The 9,896-nt window shown below is 46.4% G+C and overlaps 1 protein-coding gene across 2 annotated transcripts in view; it reads left to right on the top strand.

Moving 5' to 3' along the window:
• The first annotated feature begins 9,242 nt into the window (after window positions 1-9,242).
• The window catches only part of Rab40b (RAB40B, member RAS oncogene family), a 31,460-nt gene continuing 30,806 nt past the window's right edge, over window positions 9,243-9,896 (top strand). Inside the window, exon 1 of one of the 2 annotated variants that reach the window (XM_040750225.1) lies at window positions 9,243-9,496. In XM_040750225.1, the coding sequence (XP_040606159.1) occupies window positions 9,352-9,496 (145 nt within the window). In that variant the 5' untranslated portion in view covers window positions 9,243-9,351. The remainder of the gene's footprint in view (window positions 9,497-9,896) is intronic. The other variant, XM_040750226.1, reaches the window with a different exon arrangement.

Below are 9,896 nucleotides of genomic sequence, written 5' to 3'. Positions count from 1 at the left end.
CTTGAGACGGAACCCTGGTAGGACCTCTACCCATGTGATTTCTCTGAGCCATGGTATCCTACAATGCATAGTTCAGCCTTCTCATCTAGCTAGGATCGTCCGTCCCTGTTGTCAATAGGCTAAGATTCAGATAGATGCCCTCTAATAGTTCAAAGACCAAGGAAGCACCTTTGCAAATGGCTAGCTGACAGTGGCATATACCTCCCAGCTTAGGGCCTCTGGTAGGTTGAACTCCACATTCCATAACTTTTATTTCTTTCTTTCTTTTTATTTTTTTTTTGAGACAGGGTTTCTCTGTGACTTTGGAGGCTGTCCTGGAACTAGCTCGTGTAGACCACGCTGGTCTCGAACTCACAGAGATCCATCTGCCTCTGTCTCTGACTCCTCAGTGCTGGGATTAAAGGCGTACACCACCACCACCCAGTTCATAACTTTTCTTGCTCTCGGTGGAGTTCAGAGTCCCTTACCACCATCAGCCTCTAAACATCTGTGTCTCGTTAAAATCACGTTGAAGCAGCTGGGTAATGGTGGCCCGCAACAGGAGTTCTAATAGGTCTTAATAATAAAAACCCAGAGTCAGATACATGGGAAAATGCTGAGAGATCAGAGAGAGGAAGGAGCAAAAACACAGCCACCTTACCCACTCAACTTCCCAGCCAAAAAGAGACTGAGTTCCTGTCTCCTCACACCCTTTCACGTCTTCCTGTCTGTCTGTACAGACCTCTAGACCTCTATGGGTGGCTAGTGGCTAGCTCTGCCCTCTGATCTTCAGGCAAGCTTTATTTGTACTAGCAAGGTATTGCCACAGTGGTGCATGCCTTTAATCCCAGCACTCAGGAGACAGAGGTAAGCAGATCTCTGTGAGTTCTAAACTGGCTTGGTCTACAGAGATAGTTCCAGGTCAGCCAGTACTATATAGAGAGACTCTGTCTCAAAAAAAAATCACGTTGAAGCTATAACCCCAATGCAATAGTATTTGGAGAGAGAGGCTTTGAGAAAAAAATTGGGGTTAAATTTAGTCGTGATAGTGGAGATTTATCCTGTGGGATTAGTGGCCTTAGAAGAGGAAAAAGAGAAGCTGGGCATAGAGGCAGAATCCTGTGATCCTAGAATTTGGCAAACCAAGTTAGAAGATTGAGTTCCATGCCAATTTAGACTACATTGTAAGGCTCTGTCTCAAAAAGCAAAACCAGAACAAGAAAAAGAACAGGAGGCAAAGGGGAAAGAGAAGAGGAGGGAAAGGTGAAGGGAAGGGGGAAAGAGGCCAGGTAATGAGAAAGCAGGAGGACCTCATTTAAAAGACGGGAGGACAGTCTTCAATAGAAACCCAACCTACCTTCATCTTGGGCTTCAAGCCTGCAGAACTGTGATAAATGATAACTTGCTGTGTACAGGCCACCCAGCCTGGTTGGCAGCCTGAGTGGCTTAAGACAGGCTTGTTTCACACGGGGAGTGGCTCTGGAAGAGGCTTCTGATATTCATCTCTGACCCTCAAGTCTGCAAAAGTTGTATTTTTACCACAGTTTCGTAGGAACATTGTCACTTTCCACTCTGACTTTGGTGGGGTTGTTTTCTCCTCTTGATGGAGAAGCATTAGCATTCATGGTGTCTGGCTTTGGGTGATGCATTTTATGGGGGCTGGGGTTGGGTTCTCAGCAGCCTGTAGTATCAGGAGTCTCAACCTTCCCTGCACTGATTTTGGGGACTTCCCGGCACTGATTTTTGGCTATGGCTGTGCCAAAAGTGGCTAGAGCTGTCCCTGAGAAGACATGCCCTAGGGGCTCAGCTCTGGAACTGTGTCAGACGCAAGGCCTCTACTACAGGAAGTGGCTATGGAAAATTCCTCCAGTCACCGTGGGGACAAACTCTTGAGGACATGACCCTCCTTGGCTCTTATGAACAGGAATCTCTCCTCCATCACAGATTGCTTACACAGGATATGGTTCCATAAACACCTTTCATCACCAGTAGAAATCCTGGGCTTTCTCGGAATGCTTGTGCCTGTGGGCTGTGCATCTAGATCTGGTGGAACTCTTCTGGGGCCTGACGCTCTATGTTCTGATGGAATCTACTCATTTCAGGAGACAACAACATGAACAACAATATTGTGGGATATTTGCACGCTATGTGAAAATGTATCGCTGTGATTGATGCCATGAAAAACTGAATGGCCAAGCTGGGCGTTGGTGGCACATGCCTTTAATCCCAGCACTCGGGAGGCAGAGGCAGGTGGATCTCTTTGAGTTCGAGGCCAGCCTGGTCTACAGAGCGAGTTCCAGGACAGCCTCCAAAGCCACAGAGAAACCCTGTCTCGAAAAACCAAACCAAAACAAACAAACGAACAAAAAAACTGAGTGGCCAATACCTAGGCAGGAGGTATAGTGGGACTTCCAGGCAGAGAGAGAACTCTGGAAGGAAGAAAGGGTAGATGCCAGCCAGACACAGAGAGGAAACAGGAGGTGCAAGATGAAAGAGAGAGAGTTAATGCCATGTGACAGAACATAAATTCATATAAATTGATTAAGTTATAAGGGCTAGTTGAAACAAGCCTAAACTAAAGGCCATACTTCCATAATTAGTAAATAAGTCTCCGTGTCATTATTTGGGAAGCTTGTGGTCCCACAAAAGATAGTCTGACAGAAAGCTTGCTACAAAACAACAACAAAAAGTTTGGCAAAAATCTCTCTTCTCTTTCTAGAAAACATTGCAAAACGTTCACTCAAAGAGTCAATCACCAGTTATGAAGCAAACAAAAACGTACATAGCAGATATTATTGGTGTCCCAGCCTAAGTATTGACAGAATAGACAGTCAGCACCTTGGAGCAGTGTCAGGGGGCCAGGATAAGATGAGTAGTCTTCAAGTCCGGTTGGACCCTTTCTATCCTTCAGCTAGGAAAATTCAAGGTGTCTTATATCTTCTCCTGAGTCTCTAGATAGACTGAGGCCCAGGTATCCACAGCTGTCTCTGGTCTTGAAAGTAAAGGCAACTATAGATGTTATAGAGGTACTATACTATAGTTAATAACAAGCAGGTGTGTGTAAGCTCTGAGAAAAGACATGGCCCAGTATCCATGACTCTGCCCAACACCCTCCCTCTGCCCCAATCCCTTTGTTTATTAACCTCCATTCTGCCAGCTAATCTCCACCAGGACTGGAGAGCTACACCCAGTGGCAAATAAAGCAAAGCAGTTGATGCATAATGACAGCTCTCAAACCAGCTGGTTCAAGCAGCATTCTGATGTCCCCCCATGGGATGGTTCCTGTGAGAGGGAAGAGGGTTGTTTAAAGGGAAATAGACTTTTGCATGAAAAGGGAAGTGTTTGCTTTTTTATTATTACTGGGATAGGATTGTAGCTCAGTGGCAGAGCAGTTGCGTTGCCCAGCATGTTTGAGACATTACCGCTGAAGCCAGATGCAGTGGCCCACACCACTAGCCCTAACTATTCAGGAGGTTGAGACAGAAAAAAGTCCAAGGCCAATCTGGGCAACATAGCTGGGCCTTGTCTCAGAACAAACTATTGAAACTGAGGAACAGGCTGTAGCTCAGTGTTTGTTTGTCTAGCATGTACAAGATCCTGGACGACAACACACACACACACACACACACACACACACACACACACACACACACACACACACTGCCTCTGCCTCCCGAGTGCTGGGATTAAAGGCGTGCACCACCACCGCCCGGCTCTCCAGACATTCTTATAAAAAAAATGAGTCTTGTTTGGCTGGGTATGTGATTCAGTAGTAAAATGTTTACCTAGCATGTACAAGCCTCTGGGATATCATGAAAGAAAAAAAAAGGAAGAAATCCGTCATTAAGCTAATTTGATTGTGAATATGCTACTTAACTAATTTTAAAATGAAAACCACATTAACATCTAATATTCCATCTGAAACAACAAGAAATAACACCTTCTTTTTTCCCTTAAAGAGAAACTCTTAAGGCTACTTGATACATGATGGGTTTGGGGGCAGCAATAGAAAAATTCAACTGGAGGTGGCTAAGGCAGTGAGGAACTTCTCTGTTTGTGGAGAGACTTGGATCCCAGGCTCTTTTATTTTCTAGCCATTTCTTTCCTTTATTTACAGTTTGTGTTCAATGCAAATCAATTCCATAACATGAGAAGTTACTATGAATCAAAGCGTAAATACACAAACACAATATACAATCAGATACATGTATAGCATTCAGATAGGAGGTGAGAGGGAATGTTCATTCACACACACAGTAGCTTGTTCCCAGGTAGGTTTCTAAAGATAGAGAAAATGACTCTGGTTATCAAGACTGCTGTGGCTGTATTAGATCCCAGAATGTGTAAGCATCAGTGTGTGACCATGCGAACAAAAGATTTTTCTATATTATAGAAGGTATGTGTGTATCAAGGCAGGGATTTTTTTGTTTGTTTGTTTTTTAGTAACCAGAGGTGGGCAGCGCTGGAAACCCAGCCTTGAATTGAACAGATTTGCTAGTAGTAATCCATCTCTCTATGTTCTGCCTGATGCTTTACACAGTTATTGAAATTACAGGTTGGAGACAGCATTCTTTGGGAAGCTCTGGGCTTTGTGGGTGGGAACTCTTGCTTTGTGAAATAAGCGTCCTTGTTGGGTGGGTGTGCTAATTCGGTGGGCCTCATGTTTATCCCAGAGTAGAAAGTGGTCATCTATATGTAGTGACATTCCTTTTCTGGCATTTCAGCTGGCCTTTTGTATCTGTAGATTTTACACTATGGATTCAACCTACCCTGGCCTAAAAATATTTGATGAAAAAGTTATGCTTGTACAGGATATGAGCAGGATTTTCTTTATCATTATTCTCTAAACAGTAAGGAAAACTACTTACATTGTATTAGGCATTATAAATAATCTAGCTGAGATTAGTATTATCATTTACATTGCACTAGGTATTGAAAATAATATAGAGATTACTTTAAGTATGTAGAAGGATATTTATAGAATGTATGTGAATTCTGTGTCATTTTATATAAATCATGAATATGGAACACGTATGTATCCTGGAGCTCTTCCGTATATCAAGGAACCTTTGATTTTTTTTTTTACTCCAGGTGGTAGCTACCATGTTTTAGCTAAGTAAAGACCAGCGACTTCTATGACATGATAAGGAACATAGGGAGAAAAGGAGACAGGTGCCACTCATCGCCCCCTCCAGGAAGTGTTCTTGGAAAGGCTAAAGAGGCTATTGGGTATAACTGCAGGCAGTAAGATGAGGATTCTTATTTCATGGGAATGGTGTTTTTGTCTGCAGGTGTGTCTGCACTATTTGTATGCCTGGTGCCCACAAAGGCAGGAAGGGGGGGCATCAGAATGCCTGGAACTGGAGTTACAAACAGTTATGAATCACCCTTGTAAGTGCTGGGGATTGAAACACAGACCTCTGGAAATGCAGCCGGTGCCGTTAACCACTGAGCCACCTCTCCAGCACCTTTATCTGAGGCTAGCTACACTGAGTAAGGAACTCAGAGCAGGAAAGTGCCCTGTCTTCTTGGGATGGTGAAGTACCCGCAGTCAAAAGGAATGTGAGAACTAAGGGGATGGAGATGAGTTTGTTTGTTTGCTTTTTTGTGGGGGCGGGGCTAGAGAAGGGATGAAGTTGTACCCCTCTCACCTTTCTGCTCTGTTTTTGTTTGTTTTGAGAACAGGGCCTCATGACCCAGGTGCTAGGATTACAGGGAGGTACCACCAGGCCCAGTTTATTTGGTGCTGGGGAATCAAAACCGGGACTCTGTGCTTGGTAGGTGTGTTAGTCACTGTTCTATTGCTGTTAAGAGACACCATAACCAAGGCGACTCTTATTAAAGAAAGCATTTAATTGGAGGCTTGCTTACAGTTTCTGAGGCTTAGCCCATTGTCATCATGACAGGAAGTATTGTGGCACACGAGCGCTGAAGAAGTAGCTGAGAGCTTTATATCCTGATCCACAGACAGGCAGAGGGAGAGAGAAACATTGAACCGTGTGTGGGCTTTTGAAAACTCCAAGCCCACATCCAGTGACACACTTCCTCCACCAAGGTCACACCTACCCCAACAAGGCCACACCTCCTAGTCCTTCCCAAGCAGTGCTATTCCCTAGTGACCATGCATTCAAATATATGAGCCATTAAGGCCCATTCTTATTCAAACCACCACAATAGGCAAGCACTTTATTAACAAAGTACATCTCAGGACCCTGTTCTCTTTTTTAAAATAGTGGCTTTGTGAGCACCTCAATCAACTGATCAGTCAGTAAGTAGTAAATTTTGTAAAATAAAGTGGCAATCCAAAGTGAACACTTTGAAATACAAATTGGGAGCTACAGACGTGGTTCATCAGTTAAGACTGCTTGTTGCTCTTCTAGAGGACCCAAGTTTGAGTCCAACAGCCACATCAGGTGGGTCTCAAACATCTGTAACTTCTTCTCTAAGAGATCCAACACCTTCCAATTTTTGTGGGCACCTGTGTACACAACAGTGTACACTCACATAGATAAACTTTTGAGTATAGGGATTGGTTTTGTCTTATTGACACAAGGTCACATAGTGCAGTCCTGGTTGGCCTAAAAAACATTAGGTATTCCAGGCTAACCTCAAATGCCTCAGCCTTTTTAGTGTTGGGATTTGTATTAGACGGGATTCTCTAGAGAAACAAAACCAATAAAGTGTGTGTGTGTGTGTGTGTGTGTGTAATAAATAGTGATTTATTAGATTGGCTTACACAATAGAGTCTTTGTAAGGAGAGGCTGAGAACCTAGTAGCTGATCAGTCCAGGAAGCGTTGAAGATCTGGAAGATTCCTGAAGGGCTACCGGTATTTAGTCCATGTTGGAAACTGAAGGATGGCAGTACCAACAACACATACATTCACTCAGGATGAAATGAAGGTTGTCAAGTGACATTGCTTTTTCCTCGTACCTCTTCATGTCTGTCTTCATGTAAGATGCCAACTACTCAATCTTTGCATTTCCCCCTTCAATCCTCTCTGGAAACACACTCACAGACATGCCAGCAAGTGTGCTTCTTCGTGAAGGAGACCCCTTACACATTGGGGCTTCCTCCCAGACCCCAGATTAAGCACAAATCACACCCAAACACCTGTTTTCACAGAGAGATCTTTAAGTAAGTGGGAAAGAAAAGTTAAAGTGGCTGCTTTCTGATTCAGACAGAAAACAGCAGCAAATGACCTTGCAGGTGTAATTTTTAAGAGGAAAACTAAGGGGAGATCTGTGTTAGAATGAGCCAGGATGTGGTGGTAAAGGAGATAGGAGAAAGAAGTAGAAAGGGACAAGGGAAAGGGGGAAGGGGCATTTGTCACAGAGGGACAAAGGACTGCCTCTGGATAGACAGGAGACAGACATGGCACACAGGGAAATGGTGGTTTCTAAAGGGAGAGAAGGAAACCCTATGTTAGGATGAGGTGTTTAATTTTAATTAGGCATGTTAATTAGGTGATCCAAAGGGGGTTTTGATTGCTGGGCTTTGGTAGTCAGCCTCAGGAGGAGGACATGGTCAAAACAGGTAATAGACTTTGAAGGCTGGCTTTAGGAATATAATTTAACAGTTTTTAGCAGGGTAGAGGGAATGGGGGAGAAGGCCAAGGCCTGCCAGAGAAAATGCTCAAGTGGGCTAGTGTCCCTTCACTTAGGTGATTTCAGTTCCTACCAAACTGACAAGATTAGCAATCACAGGATTACAGGCAAGTCATCAATCAGACTGTCTAAAATCTTAACTCAAATGCTGTCATCTCATAGGGATGACACTGACAGTCTGATGAGATATGAGTTGTGTCAGAAGAGGGCAAAAGTAGAATTTGATACATTGTTGTACAACTTCAGCTGGCCAAACAGTCGGGAAAGGCTGTCTGGGCACTGGCGTTCAAAGGGGCTCTTTAAGGGAGGTTCTTCTGTGTATACAGTCAGACAATGTTGCAATGTCATGGTGCTCTGAAACAATTGCAGCTATGGTTTATCTTGGTATGGCCTTGAGTCAAAGATAGTCTTGTTCTGAGTCAGAAATGGCTCAGCAAGATCACCCATCCTAGCCCTGGGTGGTGGTGGAGCATGCCTTTAACACCAGAACTAAGGAGGCAGAGGCAAACAGATCTTGCTGCCAACCTGCTCTACACAGCGAGTCCCAGGACAGCCAGGGCCACATGGGAAAAGCCTGTCTCAAAAGATCCTGTGTCAATTACCCATTCTCAACCGGCAACCCTATTTTGTAACTAGGGCTTATTATAATAAACTCTTTTTGAAGGGATAATTAATGATCCTGCAGGGAGACAGCAGTTGCCTTGCTCTAAGACTAACCTGTTCTGAGTCAAACAGCCTTGTTCTGAAGCCGGTGACAGCCATTCCTCTTAGAACAGTATTCACAAACACTTTTGTAATTTTCTTCTACTGCTTTTTCTTTCCCATCCGCTCCCGGGAACTGGATAGAAACAACATGCTCCTTAACAAAGCAAAGGGCACAGAGTGTTAGAGGCTCTTCCATTTCAGGTTGTATGAAGATGCAGCATAGATGCCAAACTACAGTTACTCTAAGTAACTTGATGCCTACTGATGAGAAGCCCCAGAGGACAGGTCCAAAGGTCCACTGCTCCCTAGAAGGTAAGGGAAGGTCAAAGACAGGCAGGTCTCCACCATGAGTTCTCTGCCAGCAACCTCCTAGGCACACGATGCACACACGAGGGGTCACACTGACTTGCATGGACAGAAACCCAAGGAGACCTGGAGACACCCAGGCGCTGACACCTTTAGAGGCGCACGTGTCCACGGGTCCACTTGGTGCTGGAACTCACAACTGCCTGTAACTTTTAGTTCCATGTGATGCCACATGGACATGTGCACGTGTACCTAAGCTCTTACGCTAGCACTGGAAGCTCTGTGGAGCTGCGGGACAAATCCTTGTTACCGGGCAGGGACTCAAACACTTCCCACACCAATCTGGAGGGCTCCTGTTGTGCACTGTGTCACGGCTAGAAGTGACATTGGCCACGCCCCTCCTCGCCATGCCTCTCTTCCATTGGTTGCGGAAGCAGACCTCCCGCCTCCTGTTCCTTCTGGCACGCCCATCACCGCCTCCGGATCTCCATTGGCTCAGGCAACAAGTCCTCCCAAGAGAGGCGGTGGGTGAGGTGCGGAGGCGTTAAGAACTAGATGGACCAGCCTGCTAGCCAATGAGCATGTGCATCCACCTCAGCAACTGCGACTCACCAATGACGAATAAGATGGGCGGGGCGCTGCGGCTGTCAAGCACCCCTGGCCTGTGGAGCGATCGCGTTCCCCGGGGCGCTCAGGAACCCTGCAGCCGCCCGCGCGCAGCCTGGGGCCGGCATGGGAGGGGTGGCCAGGCCGGCATGATGAGCGCCCTGGGAAGCCCTGTGCGGGCCTACGATTTTCTACTTAAGTTCCTGCTGGTGGGCGACAGCGACGTGGGCAAGGGCGAGATCCTGGCCAGCTTGCAGGACGGAGCAGCCGAGTCTCCTTATGGACACCCGGCGGGTGAGCGCGGCGGCGGGAGCGCGGCCGCAGCACCCGGAGGCGCAGCGCTTGGGGTCTCGGTGCGAGCGGCGCTCAAGAGTGGGTCTAGCCCACGGAGAGGCTGGGCAGGGCTAGGTCCCGCATGCTGGGGTAGACTGCACGCTGTGGGCAGAATCCGCAAAGCGGCTCAGGGTGGGCGTCAAGGGAGACCGCAAGGTGCGAGCGACGTGTTTGGGAGAAGTGAGTGGGATTGCGGGAGGCGTGGGCAGAGAGGTAGCTGACTAGAGAACAGGAGAGACCACAGACTCCGGGGCCGTGACCTTTTGGTGCGTGGGACTGCAAGCAGAGAGTAACAAGACTAGACTTGAGCCTCGGGTTCCAAGCACCTTGCCCTGGGGCTCCCTGTCTTAGTGGACAGGAC

The sequence above is a fragment of the Mesocricetus auratus genome, unplaced genomic scaffold, assembly GCF_017639785.1.
Source record: "Mesocricetus auratus isolate SY011 unplaced genomic scaffold, BCM_Maur_2.0 Super-Scaffold_100007, whole genome shotgun sequence".
Classification (NCBI taxonomy): Eukaryota; Metazoa; Chordata; class Mammalia; order Rodentia; family Cricetidae; genus Mesocricetus; species Mesocricetus auratus.
This window is presented reverse-complemented; position numbering and strand designations above follow the sequence as displayed.